We start from the raw sequence: 27,711 nt of genomic DNA on the forward strand, positions 1-27,711 counted from the left end.
GGTTAGGCCAAAGTATTAGCTAACATGCTAAGTAGTTAGAAAGTAGCAAAAAGTAGTAAGTATTTGAAAAGTTGCTAATTTGCTCAAATGCTAAAGTTGTACGTGATGAAATTCGATCTTGCAAACTATGTGTTGCTAGACGTTCGTGTTATTGGTCCATCCATCCGCGTTGTTAAGATTCGTGTGGTATGTATTCATTTTCCCACCCATCCACCCACCCCGACCAAACGTCTTACTTTTGTCTTATGTAACCATACCAAACGCATTATACAGTATCATACTAATTTGAGTGTTCCAGATGTACGTTTATTATGTTACGTCCAGTCTACGAGACCATGCTGGACTGGGGCATGGTAGGGATTGAGAAACGGTGTCAAACACTATATTAGGAGGAGGTGAGGTGCGGAGTGTGAGCTCAGGAGGAGAGGAGAGGGCTGAGTTGGCTGAGGTGTAGAGCAGGTTGGTCCTTTGAGGTGTAACATGATAAATTATGTATAATGATGCAGCTGAGAAAGGGGTGGTAAAGTAACAGGTTACATGATAACATGCTGGTTGGTCTGTTGGAGTCTATGCTTGGCCAGAGAGCTTAAAGAGGTGTGAAATGGTCTGTGATGAGAGAGAAATGGGAAGAGAGAGTCACCAGGAAGAAAATAAATATGAAAGAGGGGAGGAGTCGATAAACAGGGTTTGATAAGATAAGGAGATGGAGGGAGGAGAGAGAAAAAACGTCTCTATTTCCGTCTGCCGTTAACTTCTTATGGCTGCAGGGGCAGTATTGAGTAGCTTGGATGAAAGGTGCACAGAGGTGCCCAGAGTAAACGGCCTGCTCCTCAGTCATAGTGGCTAATATATGCATATTATTATTAGAATTGGATAGAAAACACTCTGAAGTTTCTAAAACTGTTTGAATTATGTCTGTGAGTATAACAGAACTCATATGGCAGGCAAAAACCTGAGAAGAAATCAAACCAGGAAGTGAGAAATCTGAGGTTGGTCGATTTTCAACTCATCGCCTATGAAAACACAGTAGGATATGGATCAGTTTGCACTTCCTACGGCTTCCACTAGATGTCAACAGTCTGTAGAACCTTGAATGAAGCTTCTTCTGTGATGTGGAGCCGGATGGGAGCTGTTTGAGTCAGTGGTCTGGCAGAGAGCCAGGTCCTGGTCACGCGCATACCACATGATATCTTCCTGCGTTCCGTTCCTCCTCAAGACACAAAGGAATTCTCCGGTTGGAACTTTATTGAAGATTTATGATAAAAACATCCTAATGATTGATTCTGTACTTAGTTTGAAATGTTTCTTCGACCTGTAATATAACTTTTTGAAGTTTTTGTCCAAAGAAAATGTCGACCAGCACCAGCGTTTGGATAGGTTTACCAAACGCGCTAACAAAAGTAGCTAATTGGACATAAATAACGGACATTATCGAACAAATCAAGCATTTATTGTGGACCTGGTTCCTGGGAGTGCATTCTGATGAAGATCATCAAAGGTAAGGGAATATTTATCATGTAATTTCTGGTTTATGTTGACTCCAAAATGGCGGATAATTTTATTATATTTCTGAGCGCCGTCTCAGATTATTGCATGGTTTGCTTTTTCCGTAAAGTTAAAAAAAAAAAAATCTGACACAGCGGTTGCATTAAGGAGAGGTATATCTATAATTCCATGTGTATAACTTGTATTATCATCTCCATTTATGATGAGTATTTCTGTTGAATCGATGTGGCTATGCAAAATCACTGGATGTTTTTGGAACTAGTGAACTTAACGCGCCAATGTAAACTCAGATTTTTTTATATAAATTTGAACCTTATCAAACAAAACATCCATGTATTGTGTAACATCAAGTCCTATGAGTGCCATCTGATGAAGATCATCAAAGTTTAGTGATTAATTTTATCTCTATTTGTGCTTTTTGTGACTCTCTTTGGCTGGAAAAATGGCTGTGTTTTTCTGTGGCTTGGTGGTGACCTAACATAATCGTTTGTGGTGCTTTCGCTGAAAAGCATATTTGAAATCGGACACTGTGGTGGGATTAACAACAATATTACCTTTAAAACGGTATAAGATACATGTATGTTTGAGGAATTGTAATTATGAGATTTCTGTTGTTTTGAATTTGGCGCCCTGCACTTTCACTGGCGGTTCATCTCATCCCGTTAACGGGATTGCAGCCCAAAGAGGTTGCTAGTGTCAAACACACGTTAGTTTGCAATTTTGTCATGTACAAACTGGCACACTGGCATTTTCCAGCCCTAACACCAGGTTCGGCAATTTACCTGTTTTATATCAGCTCGCTTGCGCTCAGATGGGCGGGGTTTAAATATTTGACGTGTGTTCTTAAAAACATGATCCAAAGTGCTAAGTTCAGGAGGCGCTGATGGGGATATTTAAGACGAGTAGCCCAATGTGATTTTGGTACCTGTATACTTCGTACTTAGAAACATAAAAACAAATGTTTTTTCCCCATTTAGTTTTATTTGATTAAAAACCAAAGCATAGCATCCCCTTCTATCAACGTAGTCAAGGGTTTGACTCCTGACAAAGCTTGGAAATATACTGAACAAAAATATAAATGCAGCATGTAAAGTGTTGGTCCCATGTTTCATGAGCTGAAAAATAAAAGATCCCAGAAATGTTTCAGATACCAGAAAGCTTATTTCTCACAAATTTTGTGCACAAATTTGTTTACATCCTTGTTGGTCAGCATTTATCCTTTGCTTAGATAATCCATCCACCTAACAGATGTGGCATATCAAGAAGCTGACTAAACATCATGATCATTACAGAGGTGCACCTTGTGCTCCGGACAATAAAAGGCCACTCTAAAATGTGCAGTTTGCCACAGTTTGCCACCTGCCTCCCAAGTGGGTGTCCCTATACCCTCCCAGGCCCCCCCACAAGGCTTCGCCCCTGCCCAATCATGTGAGATCCATAGATTAGGGCCTAATGTTTCGAATATGATTCCAATTATTTGTTTTCTTTTTAGGCCTTATTAATAATGAATTGAATCTTGCTTATTGACAATGTTTGGCATGTCCATGCTCAGCCATAATGTAATTTACAGTAGGCCTAGCCCCTATATCAGTGGGAATGCTATTGAAACCAGACAATTACTTAGAACAATGTGGACTGCAAATGGGTTCAAGTTAATGTTTTAAGCAAAGATAGGTTTACATTTTGTTATTTTGTTTCTGTAAGCCATTTAACAAACTATAACATACTAACATTGGAGTTGGAGTTGATTCCAAAGGCAATACATAAACGACCGTAAATACACAACTTGAAGCAACCACATATTTTGCCATGGAGCACGTTCTGATTGGCCAGTGAGAGGCCAAGTCTCGACACACCCACAACTTGTTTATTCATCAAAACCCAGCCCTTTCGCACCAACGCCAGCAAGTGCGCCAATAATTGTGATAGTGAAAATAGCAAAAATATTTCTGACACACCCCTGCACTTATAGCCCTACTGCCTGTGCTTAGATTAACCATTGCATTAGGTTTGCTAATATAGAGCCCCAAGACTGTCTCCATGCTTGTGTGTGTGTGTGTGTGTGTGTGTGTGTGTGTGTGTGTGTGTGTGTGTGTGTTTGTGTGTGTGTGTGTGTGTGGTAATGCATCCATGAGTGTACTCACTAGAGCAGGGTCCTGACATTTTGACCTCCAGCTCCTGGATCTGTTTGACCAGTAGGGAGATGTGCTGCAGCAGGTCCTTGTTCTGGAGCAGCAGCTGGTGCACTCTGGCCTGGGCCTCCAGTCTGGCTGTAGCCTCCGCACTCAGTTGGTCCTTCAACAGGTGCACCTAGAGGGAGAGAACACACACATACTGTACGTCTGAGATAAGGACACATTTGGGAGAGAGAGAACACACACGTTCCAATTGGTTTATTTATAATTTAAAGTTTTATCTCAAGTGTTATTAAAAGTTGTATCTCCTGTCACATAATTGGCTGTATTACTAACATATACCCTTAGACAGAATGTCCATGACGATAACAACTTCTACAGAGTCAGTCAGAGCCTTATATCAGTCTTACAGGCTGCTGTTTCTTTATGGACTCAACTTTACTCTTCATCTGAAGAAAAACTTTAGACTTTGTTCTCAGCTGTGAGTAACCCACTTCTGTCACAGTGACTACACACACACACACACACACACACACACACACACACACACACACACACACACACACACACACTGCAGTATGTGCATACACCTGAGAGAGAGAGTACCAACACTCCTGAGATATGCATTTACATAAACAAACACTCAACAGCGACTTCATGCTATTGAGAGTGTCAGTGTGTCTGTCTCACCAAAACCCATAACATGAAGTACAAGACGTGGACTGTCAGACTCCAAGCTCAAGCTCATGCAAACTTAATGCCATGTATGGTCTGTAGCAGGATTAGACCAAAAGAAGAAGAAAGACAGTTTCCATTAAAGGAGCAGCCTGCAGTGGCATTAGTCACTAAATCATTTAAACCAGAGAAGAAGATACCCTATTTCTTCTCTATCCCAGGTTTCAACACCAGGCTCAGGACACAGACAACCCTGGGGATTAATCATGTCTTCTCAGAAACAAGTGGAGAGACACTGATGATGGCCAGAGCAGTAGCTGAGTGATTCCTTCAATATCAAGGGACATGCATGTGCATTAGTCTACAGCGTATTACTAGCCAGAGCTGAGATTCAACCTCTTTTATAAAGCTTCATTCCAATGGGAGGCAGAGTGGCATTGGCTGTAGGGCTGGCACAATTACTCGTGTAACTGCCAATTAAGGATAAAGAAAAATGGTGTGTGTGTGGATCGCGGTTAAGTGCGTTTCCGGTGTAACATGGACTCTATACAACGTGATGAAACTATGTTGCTCCTTGTTAAAACACGCAAGGTGTTCTAGCAAACAAGTCTTTGGTTGCATAGGCAACCCTGCAGCAGCAGCACATGCAGTCAGAAAATGTGAGTCTTTAAAAAAATTTTTACAAAATAATTGCTAATTAAACGATTATAATGGTGACTGGGGTCATTTGGCTGACCAATAACCGTCATCCAAAATAGTCACAGACCTAATTGGATGTGCTGTATATTTCACCACATAAGTTGACCGAGAACAGATTCTCATTTACAGCAACAACCTGGGGAACAGTTACGGAGGAGAGGAATGCGCCAATTGGAAGCTGGGAATGATTAGGTGGCAATGATGGTATGAGGGCCAGATAGGAAATTTAGCCAGGACACCGGGGTTAACACCCCTACTCTTACAATTAGTGTCATGGGATCTTGAGTGACATCCCATCCAATCCAAAAAGACAGCACCCTACACAGGGCAATGTCCCCTATCACTGCTGGGGAATTGGGATCTTTTTTTAGACCAGATAAAAGAGTGCCTCCTACTGGCCCTCCAACACCACCTCCAGCAGCATCTGGTCTCCCATCCAGGGACCAGCCACACCCAATCCTGCTTAGCTCCACGGGCAAGCCTGCAGTGGGATGCAGGGTGGTATGCCGCTGGCATATATTCTGACAAGAGAAGCAATGAAGACTCAGCAAAGAAAAAGGCTCATCGATTTGTGAATGGTTGACAATGAGTGCTACTGTGGTATTTCTAACTTGACATTGAGCGAGCGCTTCTACTTAAAACTTTGTGATGGTTTCTATAGGAACACTTCTGCTGTGGTTTTCTGACTTCAAGGAGCATTATGAATACAAAGGGCTATTTCTGGCTTGGCATACAGCCCATGTCTCTAAAGCACTGCATTCATTTCTCACTTCAAGGAAAATGGAGCATGAATTGAGTCATGAGTCATGCTGTACATTTCAATGAAACATGGTGAAGCCCCAAAATTGCCCTCGCTAGAAGCCTGTGTTTCAGACATAAGGAAGTGGATGGCTGCAAACTTTCTACTTTTAAACTCGGACAAAACAGAGATGCTTGTTCTAGGTCCCAAGAAACAAAGAGATCTTCTGTTGAATCTGACAATTAATCTTGATAGTTGTACAGTCGTCTCAAATAAAACTGTGAATGACCTAAGCGTTACTCTGGACCCTGATCTCTCTTTTGACAAACATATAAGACTGTTTCAAGGACAGCTTTTTTCCATCTAAGTAACATTGCAGAAATCAGAAACTTTCCGTCCAAAAATGATGCAGAAAAATGTATCCATGCTTTTGTCACTTCTAGGTTAGACTACTGCAATGCTCTGCTTTCAGGATAAAGCACTAAATAAACGTCAGTTAGGATTCTAGCATCCGTATTTAGCACTGACTAGAACCAAAACATTTGATCATATTACTCCAGTGCTAGCCTCCCTACACTGGCTTCCTGTTTAGGCAAGGGCTGATTTCAAGGTTTTACTGCTAACCTACAAAGCATTACATGGGCTTGCTCCTACCTATCTTTCCGATTTGGTCCTGCCGTACATACCTACACATACGCTACGGTCACAAGACGCAGGCCTCCTAATTTGCCCTAGAATTTCTAAGCAAACAGCTGGAGGCAGGGCTTTCTCCTATAGAGCTCCATTTTTATGGAATGGTCTGCCTACCCATGTGAGAGACGCAGACTCGGTCTCAACCTTTAAGTCTTTACTGAAGACTCATCTCTTCAGTGGGTCATTTGATTGAGTGTAGTCTGGCCCAGGAGTGTGAAGGTGGGCCAGACTACACTGTGGCACAACCGCAATTCAATGGCTCAGACACGAGACACATGTGGTAGGGACTCCAGACAATCAAGAGTTATAAAGGGAAAGCCAGCCATGTCGTGGACACTGACACCTTGCTCCCAAACAACTTAAACACCTTTTCGCCCATTTCGAGGAAAACAACACAGAGCTGGCAACATAGGCCCCCGTCGCTCACATGGACTGTGTGCTCCTGATCTCCGTGGCAGACGTGAGTAAGACATTCAAGAGTGCTAAGGATCATATCACCTCCACTTTATCAGACACCCTATACCGACTACAATTTGCATACCGTCCCAACAGCTCGACGGACGACGCAATCGCAATTGCACTGCACATTGCCCTTTCTCACAAATATGAGAAAAATACCTACGTGACAATGCTGTTCATCGACTACAGCTCAGCCTTCAACACCATAGTGCCCTCCAAGCTTATTACTAAGCTCAGGGTCCTGGGTCTGAACCCTTCCCTGTGCAACTGGGTCCTAAACTCCTGATGAAGGTAGGCAACAACACCTCCGCCACACTGATCCTCAACGTGGGGGCCCCACAGGGGTGCATGCTCAGCCCCCCTCCTGTACTCCCTGTTCAACCATGACTGCGCGGCAACGCACTTCTCCAACTCAATCATCAAGTTTGCTGATGGCACAACAGTGGTAGACCTGAGTACAGTGGTAGACCTGAGCCATCAGGGAGGAGGTGAGAGCCCTGGCAGAGTGATGCCAGGGAAATAACCTCAATGTCAACAAAACAAAGGAGCTGATCGTGGACTACAGTAGACAGCAGAGAGAGCACACCCCCATCCACATCAACAGAACCGCAGTGGAGAGGGCCAAAAGCATCAAGTTCCTGAAATGGTCCCTTCACGCTGATAGCGTGGTGATGAAGGCGCAACAATACATTTGGCTTGGCTCCTACGACCCTCATGAACTTCTACAGATGCAGCATCGAGAGCATTCTGTCAGGATGTATCACCGCCTGGTACTGCACCTGCCCCGCACGCAACTGCAGGGCTCTTCAGAGGGTGGTGCGTTCAGCCCAAAGCATTATTGAGGGCATACTGCCTGCTCTCCAGGACATCTACAGCACCCGGTGTCACAGGACTGCCAAGATGTTCATCAAGGACCTCAGCCACCCGAGCCACGGCCTGTACACCCCATTATCATCTAGAAAGTGGAGACAGTACAGGTGCATCAAGAGTAGTGCTACAGAGGGTAGTGCGTACGACCCAGTACGTCACTGGGGCCAAGCTTCCTGCAATCCAGGACCTATATATTAGGCGGTGTCAAAGAAAGGCCCAAAAAATTGTCAAAGACCCCAGTTACCCAAGTCAGAGACTGTTCTCTCTGCTACAGCACGGCAAGCAGAATCGGAGCAACAAGTCTAGATCCAAAAGGCTCCTTAACAGCTTCTACCTCCAAGCCATAAGACTGCTGAACAATTCATCAAATGCCCACCCAGACTATTTACATTGACTGACCCCCCCCCCCCCCTTTATTTTTACACTGCTGCAACTCGCTGTTTATTATCTATGCATAGTCACTTTACCCCTACCTACATCTACAAATTACCTTGACTAATCTGTACCTCTGCACATTGACTCGGTATGTGATTTTATTGTGTTACTTTAACAAAAACATTTTTTTTACTTTAGTTTATTTAGTAAATAAACTATTTATTGGACTGCCTTGTTGGTTAAAGGCTTGCAAGTAAGGAAAGGAAAGTAAGTATTCTGCACGTGACAAATAAAAGTTGATTAGATTTTTGATTTATCTCCAGGCCATCAGACTGTTAAACAGTCATCACTAGTCGGCCTCCGCCCAGTACCCTGCCCTGAACCTTAGACACAGTCACTAGCCGGCTACCAGTCACTTTAATAATGTTTACATACTGTTTTAACTACCTTGTACGTATATACTGTATTCTATTCATGACTCATCCTAGATAACTACTGCTTCTGTACACACCTTTTCTGTTCATATACAGTATTTATTGTCTGGACTCTGACATGATCGTTCTGATATTGTCATTATTTTTTTAGTTTAGGATTATGTGTGTATTGTTATTGTATTGCTAGATATTGCTGCACTGTTGGAAACATAAGCATTTCACTGCCATAACACCTGCAAAATATCTGTGTACGCAACCAATAAATGTTGATGTAAGAACTGTAAAGACAAACAGTTGATGGTGATGGAATGGGAAAAACACCTGAAGGACTTTGTGTCTAATAAGAAGCCTCTAAACCATACAGACACAAGATGGAGCCACTCTTCAACCCCACACCCTCCCCTCTTCCCCTTACTGTACACTCCCCTTCGCCCCCTTCACTCTCCTCTCTCCCCCTAGCTCTTCTCATCCTCTCCCCTCTTCCCCATTCCACCCCTGGAAGGTAAAGAGGGTTAAAGACAGATCAGATTCCATCATCACTCCACAGCGACAAATTGGCAGTGATCTAGCCTACATTAGTGCAGGCCATCACCCTCAGAGTTCATCTGTAAATCCAGTCAGTCTAACTATGCGGTCAGGGTAATATACCGCAGTACGACACCTCAAGCACCGCCAGGACACAGCATGCGATATGGGGGCTGAGGTACGTGACTCTGAGGAGAAGACATGCTGTACTGATCAAAGTGTGAAAGATAAACTGAGTTTAGTCCGAAAGGTCTTGGGAGAAGGAAGGTGTCACATTTGTCTAAGACGTGACTTCTGAAGTTCTGTGAGACGCGCTACAAAAACGCTGCTCTGTGGTGATGGGGAACGCAGCCTGAATAATAACACAGAGCACAGAAAGACTAAATTTGTCTCTGTATGAGAGAGACAGAGAGAAAGAGAAAGAAAGAAAGAAAAAGTTAAAGAATTTGTTCTTAACTGACTTGCCTAGTTAAATAAAGGTTAAATAATAATTTAAAAAATAAAGTAATATAGATGGCTCAATAATGACCGACTCTAATGAACTGTAACAGGCTGAAACATAGTTTTAGGGGGGTCCCTCTCAATCAACGACTTAGTGTTGAGGTGATGTTCCTACAAGAACCAGAGGATGTACAACTCTATTACCACCCAGTTCAGGATAATCCTCATGTAGCTTACGCAGCCAGGCAGAGAGAGACAGAGTGTGTGTGTGTGTGTGTGTGTGTGTGTGTGTGTGTGTGTGTGTGTGTGAGAGAGATAGCTTCCAGTAGTGTATGAATTTTAAACTGAACAAAAATATACAGTTGAAGCTGGAAGTTCAAATACACTTTAGCCAAATACATTTAAATTCAGTTTCACAATTCCTGACATTTAATCCTAGTAAAAATTCCCTGTCTCAGGTCAGTCAGGATCACCACCTTATTTTATGAATGTGAAATGTCAGAATAATAGTAGAGAGAATTATTTATTTCAGCTTTTATTTCTTTCATCACATTCCCAGTGGGTCAGAAGTTTACAAACACTCAATTAGTTTTTGGTAGCATTGCCTTTAAATTGTTTGACTTGGGTCAAATGTTTAGAGTAGCCCTCCACAAGCTTCCCACAATAAGTTGGGTGAATTTTGGCCCATTCCTCCTGACAGAGCTGGTGTAACTGAGTCAGGTTTATAGGCTTCCTTGCTCACACACGCTCTGCCCACAAATGTTCTATAGGATTGAGGTCAGGGCTTTGTGATGGCCACTCCAATACCTTGACTTTGTTGTCCTTAAGCCATCTTGCCACAACTTTGGAAGTATGCTTGGGGTCATTGTTCATTTGGAAGACCCATTTGTGACCAAGCTTTAACTTGGTGTTGCTTCAATACATCCACACAATTCTTCCCCTCATGATGCCATCTATTTTGTGAAGTGCACCAGTCCTTCCTGCAGCAAAGCATCCCCACAACATGATGCTGCCACCCGTTCTTCATGGTTGGGATGGTGTACTTCACCCTTTTTCCTCCAAACATAACAATGGTCATTATGGCCAAACAGTTCTATTTTTGTTTCATCAGACCGTACATTTTGGAGAAATATCCTCTGATCTTTGTCCCCATGTGCAGTTGCAAACTGTAATCTGGCTTTTTTATGACGGTTTTGGTGCAGTGGCTTCTTCCTTGCTGAGCGGCCTTTCAGGTTGTGTCGATGTAGGGCTTATTTTACTGTGGATATAGATAATTTTGTTTACCTGTTTCCTCCAGCAAGGTGGAAGGTCCTTTGCTGTTGTTCTGGGATTGATTTGCACTTTTCTCAACAAAGCACATTCATCTCTAGGAGACAGAACGCGTCTCCTTCCTGAGCGGTATGACGGCTGCGTGGTCTCATGGTGTTTATACTTGCGTACTATTGTTTGTACAGGTGAACGTGGTACATTCAGGCGTTTGGAAATTGCTCCCAAGGATGAACCAGACTTGTGTGGGTCTACAATATTTTATCTGAAGTCTTGGCTGATTTCTTTTGATTTTCCCATGATGTCAAGCAAAGAGGCACTAATTTTGAAGGTAGGCCTTGAAATACATCCACAGGTACACCTCCAATTGACTCAAATTATGTCAATTAGCCTATCAGAAGCTTCTAAAGCCATGACATAATATTCTGGAATTTTCCAAGCTGTTTAAAGGCACAGTCAATTTAGTTTATGTAAACTTCTGACCCACTGGAATTTGGATACAGTGAATTAAATATTAAGTGAAATAATCTGTTTGTAAACAATTGTTGGACAAATGACTTGTGTCATGCACAAAGTAATGTCCTAACCAACTTGCCAAAATTATAGTTTGTTAACAAGAAATGTGTGGAGTGGTTGAAAAACTAGTTTTAAGCACACCAACCTAAGTGTTTTTGAATTTTACTGAGTTACAGTTCATATAAGGGAATCAGTCAATTGAAATAAATAAATTAGGCCCTAATCTATGGATTACACGACTGGGAATACAGATATGCATCTGTTGGTCACAGATATCTTAAAAAAAGTAGGGCCTTGCATTATCATACTGAAACATGAGGTGATGGTGGCGGATGAATGGCACGACAATGGGCTTCAGGATCTCGTCACAGTATCTCTGTGCATTCAAATTACCATCGATAACATGCAATTGTGTTCGTTGTCCGTCGTTTATGCCTGCCTATACCATAACCCCACTGCCACCATGGGGAACTCTATTCACAACGCTGGCATTAGTAAATGGCTCACCCACACGACACCATACATGTGGTCTGCATTAATTAACATTAAATGCTCTGGCGACACCTCTGGTGGACATTCCTGCAGTCAGCATGCCATTTGAACGCTCCCTCAAAACTTGACACATCTGTGGCATCCTGTTGTGTGACAAAACTGCACATTTTAGAGGGGCCATTTATTGTTGTCAGCACAAGGTGCTCCTGTGTAATTATCATGCTGGTTTATCAGCTTCTTGATAGGTCACACCTGTCATGTGGAAGGATTTTATAGGCAAAGGAGAAATGACAACCAACAGGGATGTAAACAAATTTGTGAACAAAATCTGCAAGAAATAAGTGTTTTGTGCGTATGGAACATTTCTGGGATCTTTTATTTCCTCTCATAACATATGGGACCAACACTTTACACTTTGCCTTTACATTTTCATTCAGTGTGTAGATTAAATCTCATTAGCCACCAAAACTAAAAAGGTTCTGCTCTGCAGTGTGAGAGTCTCATCAAACACAAGTATTCACACTTCACTGATTATGTTAATGATTCTTCTCTCCTCCACTCCCGCTCTCATCCTTTCCTCTTTTTCTCTCTTTTCAACTCTCAATGATTGTGAGCTTTCATGGAGCAGCTAACTTCAAACTTCTCAGCTATTGTCAGCACTTTGGTTAGAAGTCCTTTCAGTCTCAGAGATTTGGCACTGTCCCAACCTAACTGGGCCGATCGTTATCCAGTCCTGGCCCTCCCTCTGAGGCTAAATGGAAGTGATATACTTGACCCACCTTGACACCTGATTGGCGGAGATAAAATATAATATTTTCTTCCTTACTGTCTGTTGCACAAAGTCAGTCGTGACATCATCACCCTCTCAGGGCGATCAACTGACTGGACTGGCAGACAGGGGTTAGAGGGGTGCTTTCAATCAGGTCCAGCTACCCGGGCACCCTGTCTCACACACACGCAAGAAAGTACAAACACACACACACGCAAGAAAGCACAAACACAGCCACGCACACGCACATACACAGGCCTTCAGAACTAGACTTCCACAAGGCAGTCACGTCTTCCTCTGCTTCACTTATTTTCCAAATGTTGTGTTTTATAATCAGCTTATTATTGTCTTCTTTTTAACCTCAGAGTGGGTTTTTAATTCCCCTTACTCATCAAGTGCCAGTTGAAACTAGCTATGGGCAAAGTCTTAATGCCGCAGGCAGCAGCAGAACTGATGGGTTTATCCATGCCTGTGCAGTGAGCTGGGGTTTGGACAGAGATAAGCAGGATAAGAGCCAAGACTCCTAAGCTCCGTTGGCTGCATCTAATGCGCTGATGGCCCACAAGTGTAAAGACTTACACTTTCAACAGCAAGACAATACAAACAGCAATTAGCCAATAACAACAGGAGGAGGCCGGACTAATCTTTACTTAATAGGCCTACATTGGCTGGAAGGGAGGAGATGAATGGAGGGAGGAAGAGGAGGTTAGAATGTAAATATTGAGGTTGGTTATTCCCCTGTCCCCATCTAGCGTTGAGCTTGAGCTGTGTGAAGTGTGTGTTTGGGTTATTCCCATGTCCATGTCTGGAATTTGTAGAAGGAAAATTCTCTCTTTCAACACCAAAAACACTGTGTCTGTGGTTTGATCTGACGAGGCAGGGCTTTCCTCGGGGAACAACGGCCAAACACGCTGCTGGAGAGATAAATAAACGAACATCACAACATCACAGCCTCAGATGTATGGAACGCCGTTTGGGTCTTTGCGTGTCAAAAAAGATACACCTCAAATAACACTATTAGACACGTCATAAGCTTTTAATTTGACAAGTCAAATAACACAGTTCCATTATAGAATGTTGTGTGCCGAATTTGCAAGCCCAGCACCACCATTACAATCACTGTCAAAGCTGGACATTACCATGTTGGTAATAAGGCATTATTTGTTCGACCGAATGTGAAAACGTCTGTGAGCATTTGAAATTAGATCAGGATCAAACGAGCAGGATCAAAAATGTTTGCAAATATATCTTTGATACAGATGTTATCAGCAACTTTTGGAGTAACTAGCTAGCTTTAGCTTGGTACCTAGCTAGCGCTAATGCAACCAGCCTGAAAACCATGAACAGTAGAAACTGCAGTCATTTTCAATATTCTTAGCAATGATTTAGGAACCCAGGTGTTGGGTTCTGAGAATAGGAAATATACTTATTCATGTCACTGATGGAGTGCTGGGGTTTAGAGGGTCTACACCAGAAGTTACTGGTTATTGGAGGAAGGTATATAGTGTGTGCAACTAAGCTTGGAATGTGTTGAGTGCAGGGAAGCGATTACGTGGGGCAGGCATTGATAAGGGGAGAGAGCCATGGATTGGTGATGGGGGGGGTTGAGGTCGGGTCAGGTCACCTTAAGGGAGAAATATACATTTATGGCCCATATGACTAGTTTCCTGCCTAGCAGTAAAGAACGACGTTTGTACAGATGGGTAGGAGGAGACTCAGCCTATGAGGAAGGGTTAAATATCAGTGTTTGTGTGAAAATATTTTTGTCTGAATGCAGCTGTATTGACCCTCTAGGCAGAATAAACTTGGTTTAAGCTTTCACAATGTCTGTTGAGTGTTTTACTCTGAGAACCTAACACATGTGAGTAAGTATTAGCTAGGTAGCCACTTGTTGTTCTCCTATTGAAATAACTAGCTTTTTCCCCAAAGTCCTCCTCAGGAGTTTTCAGGCTCCAAAACATCCACGTTGTATTGTTTTTCCTCTGGAATAGTGTTCAATACACATAGTAGGTTGACTGGTACAATAAATGTGCCTCAATTCACAGTGGTTTCTGAGTCCTGCAATAAGAGCTACGATGCTAATGTTCTCTGGGTGTCAATGAGTAGACTGATACCCCATGTCATTGATCCACAATCCATAGGTAAGGCTGTACAGTGAAATAAGTATGCCCCCAATGCAATTCTAAAGTCTAATACATCCAGTGTGATTTCAGATTTTTGTCAAATTAATACATTATTGTCTTGTGTGTGTGTGTTCAAGCAGTTTGAGTTAAATAAAGGGAGCTCAGTTGTGAAATTGCGGCCATTGGACTCCAGGGTTGTTGCTAACTCGCTGACAGTGTGTGGGTTTTGTGTTGTGTAAGTGTGCGTGTGTTCATGGAGTTGCGTGTAAATAGAGGGAAAATAGGGGGAGCTTCGCCAACTGGCTGACAGTGTGAACCTGTGTGTGTGTGTGTGTCTGTGTGAGTGAGTGAGTGAGTGAGTGAGTGAGAGTTAATTCCGCACAGATGGAGTGTGAGGGAGTGTATGACCTAAGCGTCCTGACTAGGTCACTGAAAACAATTCTTACTTTATACAATAGTAACCCAACTGTAACCTTTCTATTCTCCTGTATCTACAGTGATACACTGCAAAGGTGACAGTGGTTCAACATGCATGTTGTATTAATCGTGTTTTGTCAATACTGATGTACAGTACATACATTAATCCTCTTTTCTGCTGTGAATAATTGGTCATATGTGTAGTGTGTGTGTGTGTTTGTGTAGAAGAGCTGGTGTTAAGGTCACACAAGGTAAGGTTGACATGATTCATAAAGGTTAATATTAGTAAAGTTAAACAAGATGGTAGCTAGCAGGGAACCACACACAAACACACAGTACACCGGGGACAAGGTTAAAACACCATTTGTTATGGTAATGACCATATCACTGTAGTTCAAACAACAAGACCCACCACAGTACTACAAACACCATCTGTTAACATACACAAACGTGTGTGTCTCAGTCCTACCTGTGCCACGGCTACATGTGTCTGTTGCTGTTGTTGCTGTAGTTGTTGCTGTAGCAGTTGGATCTGGTGGTGGACTGACAGGGGGGTGGTGGGAGGCAGAGTACCCGATGACGCCAGCAGCATCCTGGGGGACGCAAGCAGCAGAGAGGCCTCCTCTGGAACCTGCCATGGAGGAGAGGAGAGGGTTAATGGTGGATTGATAGATTGAGAGAGGGAGACATCAATACAAGGAGAAAGAGGATGGAAGACAAAGAAAGAGACATATTGATGTTCATATTCAGAATGTGTCCTTTGGCAGTGCGAGTGTACATTTCCCCTGGTGATAAGCAGAGCTTGAGGTAAAACAGAGGCATGGCTGAACAGGCCCTAAGAGAAAAGGAAAACTCATGCTCACTCACGCATCCACCCAGACAACCCAATATGTCACTACTGGAATAGCATTCACACAATAATGAATTGAAAAGATGAACAATAGCAGCTTGTATCTGTCAAAGGACTGGAGGACTATATTGTTTTTCCTTGAAGAGCAAATTCAATCTGTCAGTGTGTCAGAGAGAGATAGTTGCATTTGTGTATGTGTGTGTCAGACAAACATAATTGCATTGACTGAGAAGATGCTTTGCTGAGAAGAATTCATAAGATATACTTTATTAGTATAGATAGACGCAAGATAGAAATGTGTCTTCTGCTTTCATCCAACCCCCCCTGATACAAAGACACACATTAGGTTGGAGCACAGGCAAGTCACAGAGCAGCGCCCAATGAGCAATTTTTTTAGGGTGTTAAGCTCCTTGCTCAAGCGAACATCAGCGGTTGGTTGCAACTGAGATATTGATGCCAGCAACCCTCCGGTTGCCAGCTCACTCCCCGCCAGCACTGGGATTCGATCCGGCAATCGCTGGGGTTCAGAGAGAGATTGATTGATAGAGATTGATTAGTGTGGGAAATAAAGAAAGACAACTCAAGGTTTGTACCCCCACTGGGCCAGTGGATGAGTGATGGTGTGTCGCTGTCTGATCTACAGCTTAATGGGAAAATTACCAGACAGGCTGTTTACGCTCATGACTTAATGATGAACAGTGAAACTAGTACGCTGTGTGTGTGTGTGTGTGTATGTGTGTGTGTGTAGATACATGTGTATGTCTGTTTGTGTGTGTGTGTGTATGTGCGTGTAGTGATTTCATCAAGTGAAGTACACATCTTTGTACTGTTTATAATAATAACAAATTATGGTTTCTTTCAGACAGACATTGTCAAAGCGACACTACAACATGATTCACAATACACAGCTTGGTGGAAAATATCTCCTTTAAAGAGACCAGGTCTCCCATATCTGTAACCATGGTGACTAAAACAGTCGTTTCAGAGAGTGGTAGACCTGCCATCTCATCAGAATAATTGCAGTAGTTTGAAGATGAAAAGAATACCTTGGCTGTCAGCTCCAAGACAGACTAGTTTATGTATTTTATCTGCTAAGTACCTTTGCATAGAGAACTGTCAGTGGTATAATGGGAGTAGGAGTAAAGAGGAAAGTGAAGAGGTTAATATAATACATGTGTAATGGTTAGGGGCGCTGGGAAGTAGAGAGAGAGAGAAAACGGCTGTATTGGTCGGAAGAACTACACTGAGACATTACGTTGGTAGAGAATATGAAGGGGAGATGGAGAGAGGGAGAAAGAGAGAGAGAGAGTGATAGGGAGAGAGAGAGATTGAAAGAGAGAGTGAGACAGAAGAGAGAAAAAGAGGGAGAATGGTAAGGAGAGAGACAGAGAGAGAATGGTAGAGAGACAGACACTTCCTGTCAGTTCCCATAAAGGTGTCCATCCATCCCTCTCAGTCAAGCAGAGCTTTGTGACGAGTCATGTACACATATAGTACGATGAGTAGTTGAAAAGCTACACTAACAAAGACACAGTAGAGGTTATTCAATACCCTTGTTGTCAGATATAGCGCCTTTACTCTTTCCTATGAAGAAACAGTCAGTAGATTTGTACTGTATATTTGAAGAAAGCAGATGGGTAGCGAGTGAATTGTTGTTATTCATCGGGATTTCAGGGTGTGTTGACTTGGGGAGAAATGTATTTCGCCTTGGGGAGAAATACATGAAACCTGTGGTTTTTGAACAATGGCCCTCTGGCCTCTGTTGGTTAATAGTGAAATACCAACACATTCAGTCAAAGCACTCTGAACCACACACACTGAGGGCAGCAGAGAGACCAATGTGTTGAATACAACCCAGCTTCATTTTGCCTGAGGCTGTACTATGCACCACAGGCACCAAGAGACAGACAGACACGCACGTACAGACACATTCACCAAGCAGTTCTAACAAGACAACACACTAACAGGCATACTGAATAAAGATTAGATTCTCAAACAGTGTCTGATCCACAGCCTTCCAAGTGTGTTTAACTCAACAGACAGCGAAAACAACAATCCGTATGCAGTGAATGCCAAATGTGTTTACAGCAATCTGGTCCCAATTTGGATGGAAACAGCATTTGCATTTTTTTATTCAGACAAGTAAACAAACGAGGAGAAGAAAATGGGGTCTGAAGTTCGTGTTCTGAGCCGATTTACAACTACAAAACACTTCCCAAATATTTTTTTACATGACAAATGTCTCTAAGTTCACACTTCAATGTCAAAACAATATCAAGGCAATATCTACTAAGAATTCAACATGCTGTAGATGCTACCCACTCTCTCCCTGCTCCCTTCCACCCTATCTGCAGCACATGTAGGGCACTTCTGCCCCATCAAAGGGGAGATCAGATGTCCTGATACGAGACAGTCATGCCCTTCACAGTAGACATTGAAGCAAACTACATGTTCCCTTCCACTCCCTCCTTTCAGAGAACACTGAAGTGCACTCATCTCCTTCCCTTCAGAGGTCGAACTACATGTTCCCTTCCACTCCCTCCTTTCAGAGAACACTGAAGTGCACTCATCTCCTTCCCTTCAGAGGTCAAACTACATGTTCCCTTCCACTCCCTCCTTTCAGAGAACACTGAAGTGCACTCATCTCCTTCCCTTCAGAGGTCAAACTACATGTTCCCTTCCACTCCCTCCTTTCAGAGAACACTGAAGTGCACTCATCTCCTTCCCTTCAGAGGTCGAACTGCATGTTCCATTGCTCCCGAGTGGTACAGCAGTCTAAGGCACTGCATCTCAGTGCTAGAGGTGTCACTACAGACCCTGATTCGATCCCGGGCAATATCACAACCGGTCGTGATAGGGAGTCCCATACGGTGGTACACATTTGGCCCAACGTCGCGACGGTTTGGCCGGGGTAGGCCGTCATTGTAAATAATAATTGGTGCTTAACTGACTTGCCTAGTTAAATAAAGGTTAAAAAAAAAAAAAAAAAAAAAATGTTCCATTCCAAGTCTCCCTCCCTGACTATGGATGTCCTGAGAGCCCTTAAGTGCTATGGCCCTCTGTCTTTCAGTTCACACACACGCACCCGTCAAGGGTCTGGGGCTAGTGTTGTAACAGCAGCTGTGAATAAGGCAGTGTGTGTGTGTGTATGTGTGTGTGTGTGTGTGTGTTTACTCCACCCAGTCCCCTCAGATGTCCTTTGTAGCCGCAGTAATCTGCCCATCCATCTCTCTGCCACCCCATCCACTCAGCAACACAGCCCAACGAAGGGAGGGAGGAGAAGAACGAGAGATGAAGCAATGGACCCCTGAGACAGAGAAGGAAGACTGGCTCCCTGGTCCCTTAGCAGTGATTACACTAGCTGCTCTCTGCTATCTACCATGGATCCACCCACATAACTGTGAGAGAGCTGTGTGAGAGAGAGTGTGTGTGTGAATGCATATGGCAGAGTAGCAGGGGCTAGGGGGTAATGGAGTGGGGCTAGGTAGGATTGGATAAGGGGTTGGGTGAGGGATGCCAGTGGTGTGTGTGTGTGTGTGTGTGATAGGGGATAAGAGAAGCTCATCCACACAGAGCGCTAGGAGCTACAGGCTATTTTGGAACAGGGAGGAACGGGGGAGGAAGTTAACAACAAAGGACCTCTGAAGTGTCACTCCCTCCTGTATCCTGGCAACCATCCAGGACAGGAAGAAACCTCTGGATACAGGAAATATTTTCCAACATGCAAAATAACCATGCCTTGTACCAGTTTAGGCACACTCAGCTCCAGCCATCTATCTCTCTCCCCACAAGTTTGTGACCGACTAGTTTTAAACCTGGTCGCCTGAATGTGTTAGCCTACCGAACTAAAGACTAGTGAAACACGAACCATCAGCACTGTTGCCAACTAACTACAGTTGCTCTCTGGAGGCACAATCTAGACAGGATTGGAAATATCTGTGTGCGCGCGCGTGTAGGGTTGTTGTGATGGAGAGCACCAAGCTGAGAGCCCTGCACGTGGATTGAGAAGGCAGGAGCACAGATTATGTAATACAGCCGAGATGACAGGCAGAGCAGCCCCCCCACCCACACACACACACACACATTTGCTTCACTATCCTTGTGGGGACACAAAAATGTATTGCCATTCAAAATCTAACCCTAACCCCTAATTCTAACCCTAACCCCCTAATTCTAACCCTAACCCCTAATTCTAACCCTAACCCCTAATTCTAACCATAAACCTAACCCTTAAGCCTAAAGTAGCCTTTTTCCTTGTGGGGGCCTGCGAAATGTCCCCACTTGTTTGAATTGTCCTCATTTACTACCCACAAGGATAGAAAAACCAAACCACACACACAATGAAACTCAAACAGTCACTGCCATAATAGGACTATCCTAAGTGCATCGTATTATAGAATTACTGCAGTATCTTTAATCATTTCGTCTGAGTGTACCAAACATTAAGAACACCTTCCTAATATTGAGTTGCACCCCCCTTTTGCCACCAGAACAGCCTCAATTTGTCAGGGCATGGACTCCATAAGGTATCGAAGCATTCCACAGGGATGCTGGCCCATGTTGACTCCAATGCTTCCCACAGTTGTGTCAAAATGGCTGGATGTCATTTGGGTGATGGACCATTCTTGATACACTCTTGAAATGGTCGAGGGTGAAAAACTCAGCATATACAGTGGTGTGATATTCAGGTTTTTATCTGTATTCTGTCCTCATAAATAAAGAACCGTGTCTATCTGTGTCTGTGACATTACTATTGATGACTGATATTAATGGCCTGTTCAGTACGACTAAGCACAGACAGGTCAATGCCTCTAGACCTGGGGTAATGGAGGAAGGGGAGAGTTGTGTGTGTGTGTGCCCGTGCGTGCAGCAGAGGAGTGTATATTCTTAATCTTAATACTAAGGGGTCTCTTCCCTCAGAACTGTCTATGCCTGTGGCCATGTTTATATACGGTAGCTGATACAGTGAGCCTCCAAGGACAGTGTTTCAATGAGCAGGCTCTAGTGTTACTATAGTAAATCTATGCGGCGCAACAGGGAGAGAGAGTTTGTCAGTGAAGAGCTGATCCAATCAGTGAAGACATTATTCATGACAGATGATTTCTATGACAGGATTTGGCAAATGCCAACTATTTGGAGAGGTGAGGCTAAAACAGCATTTTACCGGTTAGCAGCACATTTAAACTTTTGCTACACATATACAGTTTATGTTTCAGTGTTGTGTTTGTGTAGTTAATGGATATCAGGCTAAGTGGTTGTTTTTCTGAAGTTGTTCAGGTTAGACACTGGTGAAAAACACACGACCATCATTTATTCACACATACACACACCACTGAACACTTAACACCTCACCTTCCTGATTCTTCAGTTATGAGGTGAAAACAATAATAGTCTTTGAAAAGTTGGCACTTTGAATTATTTACTGATACAGCGAAGAGAGAGAGCGAAACAGAGAGAGAGTGAGTGAGTAAGAGACTTCACTTGCTTTGGCAATGTTAACATATGTTTCCCATGCCAATAAAGCCCCTTGATTTGAGAGAGAGCATGTTAGAGAGTGAGAGTGAATGTTAGAGAGCGAGAGAGAGAGAGAATGTTAGAGAGCGAGAGCGAGAAAGAGAGAGAGAGAGAGAGAGAGAGAAAGAGAGAGAGAGAGAGAGAAAGAGAGAGAGACAGCAAGCAGTAGCATCCCAATCTCCTGCTGTAGATAGTTTCCGAGGCCATCTGTTGAGCAGTGTAAGCAGTATGCGCCACTAAAACACACTTTTGCTTTCAAACACACCTGCAGGCATCCAAACAGGAGAGGGGAGGATAAGAGTTGAGTAGAAACAGACTGCACGCCTCGAAGCTGTTTGTTCTACAACTCACATCTAGATCACAGCAGAGCAAAGCAGAACAGAGTTCAGGGACACCAGTAGTATAATCTAAACAACCCAACAAAACTGAGTCCAATAGTTCTCAAACTGGACCATGTTGTTTCTCTCTGTCACCCACGCACATTCAACATTTAGATAATAAAGCATTTGACCTTTCCATTGTGTTGATTGGTTTATTTCCAGTTTTGAAGTATACGTTTTCTCAAGATGATTGATGAGAAAAGTTTCATCCAACCCATTGGGTATCTCTCTGCACCCTCATATGCCATGTGTTGAAATACGCAGGCAGACGGATTAAAAGTACATTTTACGGTGCATTCGGGAAAGTATTCAGACCCATTTACTTTTTCCACATTTTGTTCCGTTAAAGCCGTATACTAAAATGTATTTAATTGTTTTTTTTGCTCATCAAACTCAAATCAAATCGTATTTGTCACATGCGCCAAATACAGTGAAATGATTACTTACAAGCCCTTAACCAACAATGCTTTAAGAAGTTAAGAAAAAAAAGATAAAACATTAAAAATAAAAGTAACAAATTATTAAACAGCAGCAGTAAAATTGTCATGCCCTGATCTGTTTCACCTGTTCCTGTGATTGTCTCCACCCCCTCCAGATGTCGCTTATTTATCCCTGTGTTTCCTTTCTCTCTGTGCCAGTTCATCTTGTGTGTTAGACAAGTCAACCAGCTTTCCCGCCTGCCTGATCATCCTGCCTGCCCTGACCTTGATTCTGCCTGCCCTTCGGTACCTTTTGGACTCTGAACTGGTTTTGACCCTTTTGCCTGTCCACGACCATTCTCTTGCCTTACCCTATTGGATTAATAAATATTGTAAGACCTCAACCACCTGTCTCCTGTGTCTGCATCTGGGTTTCGCCTTGTGTCATGATAAAAATAACAATAGGGAGGCTATATACAGGGGGTACCGGTACAGAGTCAATGTCTGGGGGCACCGGTTAGTAGAGGTAATTGAGGTGATATGTACATGTAGGTAGAGTTAAAGTGACTATGCATAGATAATAAACAGAGAGCAGCAGCGTAAAAGAGGGGTCTGGGTATCCCTTTGATTAGCTGTTCAGAAGTCTTATGGCTTGGGGGTAGATGCTGTTTAGAAACCTCTTGGGCCTAGACTTGGTTCTCCGGTACCGCTTGCGTGTGGTAGCAGAGAGAACGGTCCATGACTAGGGTGGCTGGAGTTTTTTAGGGCCTTCTTCTGACACCACCTGGTATAGAGGTCCTGGATGGCAGAAAGCTTGGCCCCGATGATGTACTGGGCCGTACTCACTACCCTTTGTAGTGCCTTGTGGTCAGAGGCTGAGAAGTTGCCATACAAGGCAGTGATGCAACCAGTGCTCTCGATGGTGCAGCTGTAGAACCTTTTGATGATCTGAGGACCCATGCCATATCTTTTCAGTCTCCTGAGGGGGAATAGGCTTTGCCGTGCCCTCTTCATAACTATCTTAGTGTGTTTGGACCACGATAGTTTGTTGGTGATGTGGACACCAAGGAACTTGACACTCAACCTGCTCCACTACAGCCCCGTCGATGAGAATGGGGGCGTGCTCGGTCCTCCTTTTCCTGTAGTCCACAATCATCTCCTTTGCCTTGATCATGTTGAGGGAGAGGTTGTTGTCCTGGCACCACACATCTCATCATTCTTGGTGATCAGGCCTACCACTTTTGTGTCATTGGCAAACTTGATGATGTTGTTGGAGTCATGCCTGGCCATGCAGTCATGAGTGAACAGGGAGTACAGTAGAGGACTGAGCACACACACCTGAGGGGCCCCCATGTTGAGGACCAGCATGGGGGTTGTGTTGTTACCTAACCTTACCACCTGGGGGCAGCCCGGATCCAGTTGCAGAGGGAGGAGTTTAGTCCCTGGGTCCTTAGCTTAGTGATGAGCTTTGAGGGCACTATGTTGTTGAACGCTGAGCTGTAGTCAATGAATAGCATGCTCACATAGGTGTTAATTTTGTCCAGGTGGGAAAGGGCAGTGTGGAGTGCGATTGAGATTGCGTGATCTGTTGGGGTGGAATGCAAATTGGAGTGGGTCTAAGGTTTCTGGGATAATGGTGTTGATGTGAGCCACGACCAGCCTTTCAAAGTACTTCATGGCTACAGACATGAGGGCTACGGGTTGGTAGTCATTTAGGCAGGTTACCTTAGTGTTATTGGGCACAGGGACTATGGTGGTCTGCTTGAAACCTGTTAATATTACATACTCAGCCAGGGACAGGTTGAAAATGTCAGTGAAGACACTTGCCAGTTGGTCAGCAAATGCTCAGAGTACACGTCCTGGTAATCAGTCTGTCCCTGCAGCCTTGTGAATGTTGACCGGTCTTACTCACAGAGAGCGTGATCACACAGTCATCCGGAACAGCTGATGCTCTAATGCATGCTTCAGTGTTGCCTCGAAATGAGAATAGAAGTAATTTAGCTCGTTTGGTAGGCTCGTGTCACTGGGCAGCTTGCGGATGTGCTTCCCTTTGTAGTCTGTAATAGTTTGCAAGCCCTGACACATCCGACGAGTGTTGGAGCCGGTGTAGTACAATTAAATATTAGTCCTGTATTGATGCTTTGCCTGTTTGATGGTTCGTCAGAGGGCATAGCAGGATTTCTTATAAGCTCCCGCTCCTTGAAAGCGGCAGCTCTACCCTTTAGCTCAGTGCGGATGTTGCCTGTAATCCATGGCTTTTGGTTGCGGTATGTACGTATCACTGTCACTGTGGGGATGATGTCATCGATGCACTTATTGATGAAGCCAGTGACTGATGTGGTGTACTCCTCAATGCCATTGGAAGAATCCCAGAAACATATTCCAGTCTGTGCTAGCAAAACAGTCCTGTAGCTTAGCATCTGCTTTATCTGACCACTTTCTTATTGACTGAGTCACTGGTGCTTTCTGCTTTAGTTTTTGCTTGTAAGGAGGAATCAGGAGGATAGAATTGTGGTTATGGTCTCTGTGTGTGGAGTAAAGGTGGTCTAGAGTTTTTTTCCCTCTGGTTGCACATTTAACATGCTGGTAGAAATGAGGTAAAACGAATGAGTTTCCCGGCATTAAAGTCCCCGGCCAATAGGAGCGCCGCCTCTGGATGAGCATTTTCCTGTTTGCTTAAGGCCGTATACAGCTCATTGGGTGCGGTCTTAGTGCCAGGATTGGTTTGGGGTGGTATATAGACAGCTACGAGGAATACAGATGAACATTCTCTTCATAAATAGTGTGGTCTACAGCTTATCATGAGATACTCTACCTCAGGCGAGCAAAACCTTGAGGCTTCCTTAGATTTCATGCTGTTGTTTACAAATATACACAGACCGCCACCCCTTGTCTTACCAGAGGCCGCTGTTCTATCCTGCCGAAAAAAATTAAAACCTGCCAGCTGTACGTTATTCATGTCATTGTTCAGCCACGACTTGGTGAAACATAAGATATTACAGTTTTTAATGTCCCATTGGTAGGATATAGGTGATCGTAGTTTGTCTATTTTATTATCGTTTGACTGTACGTTGCCTAATAAAACCAATGGTAAAGGTAGATTGCCCTCTCGGCGACAGATCCTTACAAGGCCCCTGGACCTTCGTCCTCGATACCGCCATCTCTTTTACATCACTTTTACAAGGCACCTCCATCTCTCATCTCGTCTGAAGTAAATCCTTCCCTTCTGACCCGTTGAAGAGAAAGTATTCTTCAGTACGGGGTGAGTAATCGCTGTCCTTATATCTAGAAGCTCTTTTCGGTCATAAGTCACGGTGGCAGAAACATTATGTACAAAATAAGTTACAAATAACGCGAAAAAACATACACAATAGCACAATGGACTATTGAGTCATTGTTAGTTTTGCACTTAAGACATGACTCTGCCATTGTGCTGTAGCATTTGTGAATTTTGTCTCTTGTGTAATACATTCAATACATTAGTTTATACTGGATTAACAGTATGACCTCCATCTTGTGCCAATATCAGTTATTTTTAAGTCTTGGTTCCAGTAGTTTACAAGAGATTGTCTGTTAGAAAGGCGCTCTGCAAGGTTTTGTATATCTTACCTATCATATGAATATCCTTTTTTGACTCAAATGTAGGTTTCCATTTCACAGAACCTACGGACTGTGCCTTTAGTCCACAACACTAGCCTTGGTGTCTTTCAAGTTGTTCACATGATGTCTTTGGATTGATTTGTGGCTGCGACCAAGGAGCGGTTGGAAGTAAAAGGCTTCGTCAAATGAATGAGACCTGACAGGAGAAAATAGACCTTAAGCTCTTTGGCTCATTTCCTTTCATGAGCTTCCAGAAAACCCACAGTGGATGAAGTACACCCCCTTCCCCCACCCACACACACCTCTACTACCAATGTCACACACTCCCGTCCCAATCCATCTCTGTGTAATCCATCATGTGCGCACACACACACACACACACACACACACACACACACATAAAGGGGGTGAGCAAAGGCCTTTCCTAACCCTCTATTGCTGTAGCGATTTCACACCGTGTTGTTTCCAATCTGATCCATTTTGAACACGCCGCTGACATAACTCTATCTTTAACCATTTGATGCGTACGATTACATATTTGTAATCATTGTTGAGTGGTCCCTGCTGTGTACCATCGCAAATACAGTACCAGTCAAAAGTTTGGACACACCTACTCATTCAAGGGTTTTTATTTTTTACTATTTTCTACACTGTGGAATAATAGTGAAGACATCAACACTATGAAATAACACCTATGGAATCATGTAGTAACCTCCACAATCACTCAACCTCAACCCAATTGAGATGGTTTGGGATGAGTTGGAGCGCAGAGTGAAGGAAAAGCAGCATATTTGAAATCTTTGATGTATTTGTTACAGTGTGTACAAGTACCGGAGCACATGACTTGACAAGTCGTTTACAGTTCTTGACAAATCACAAAGCAAATAAAATGTTATCATCACCTCAAATACAAGCCTACTGCCTAGCCTAACTGTAGCGTGAAAGCTAAACAGGGTTGCCAGATATGGTTGAAACCATTTCAGAGGGGTTTTGGGGGGATTTCAAGTCCATGGAGGATAGAAATGGGGGAAGGTATCTTAGGGTCATACGATGCAGGAAATATTACTATGATGGGGGATTTAACAATAAATGGGGGGCAAACACAGGAGAAGTTGATAAGCTAAATAAAAATACAACTCATGGAAAGGGGGTCTGAGCTGGCAACCCTGAGGTACCATAGTTACAATCTGATGCTGCGTTCAAATCAACTGGGAACTCAGAAATCTACAACTTCCGATTTCAGTATGTTCACGACAACTGGAAACTCTGGAGAAAAAAAAGAGCTCAGACTGGGAAAAATTGTTTTGAAAGGTCATACAACTCAGTCTCTTTCTAGAGCTCCGACTTTCCAACCTAAAGATCACTGACATCATGATTTGACCTCGTATTCTTTTCAGAGTTCCCAGTTGTATTGAAAGCACCATAAGTCAGTCGAGTGAACCATCCCTTCACCTCATTTTGTTATAACATCTTTGGTCTGACAGCCAAAACGCATTGTATTATGTCAACAAACATGGCGCCACACATAGCTGGCAAATAACTTAGCATTAGCTCATCATAATCAGTACAACCTCCAATTTTTTTTTAATATGTGTCCATTACGAGCTAAACAAGAAATTGGAATGCATGATTTGGCACCAGCACTTGAAAAACCTGAATAAAACAGTAAATGCTCCATATATACAGTCGTGGCCAAAAGTTGAGAATGACACAAATATTAGTTTGCTGCTTCATTGTCTTTAGATATTTTGTCAGGTGTTACTATGGAATACTGAAGTATAATTACAAGCATTTCATATGTGTCAAAGGCTTTT

The 27,711-nt window shown here is 43.3% G+C and overlaps 1 protein-coding gene across 1 annotated transcript in view; it reads right to left on the bottom strand.

The window, feature by feature from the left end:
* The window catches only part of LOC110524577 (carboxyl-terminal PDZ ligand of neuronal nitric oxide synthase protein), a 166,569-nt gene that overhangs the window by 24,861 nt on the left and 113,997 nt on the right, over positions 1–27,711 (bottom strand). Inside the window, exons 8-9 of the mRNA XM_036978424.2 lie at positions 15,604–15,765; positions 3,651–3,816 (exon numbers count right to left, since the gene is read on the bottom strand). Of these exons, the coding sequence (XP_036834319.2) occupies positions 3,651–3,816; positions 15,604–15,765 (328 nt within the window). The remainder of the gene's footprint in view (positions 1–3,650; positions 3,817–15,603; positions 15,766–27,711) is intronic.

The sequence above is a fragment of the Oncorhynchus mykiss genome, chromosome 5 (assembly GCF_057628025.1).
Source record: "Oncorhynchus mykiss isolate SJ-2025 chromosome 5, ASM5762802v1, whole genome shotgun sequence".
NCBI lineage: Eukaryota > Metazoa > Chordata > Actinopteri > Salmoniformes > Salmonidae > Oncorhynchus > Oncorhynchus mykiss.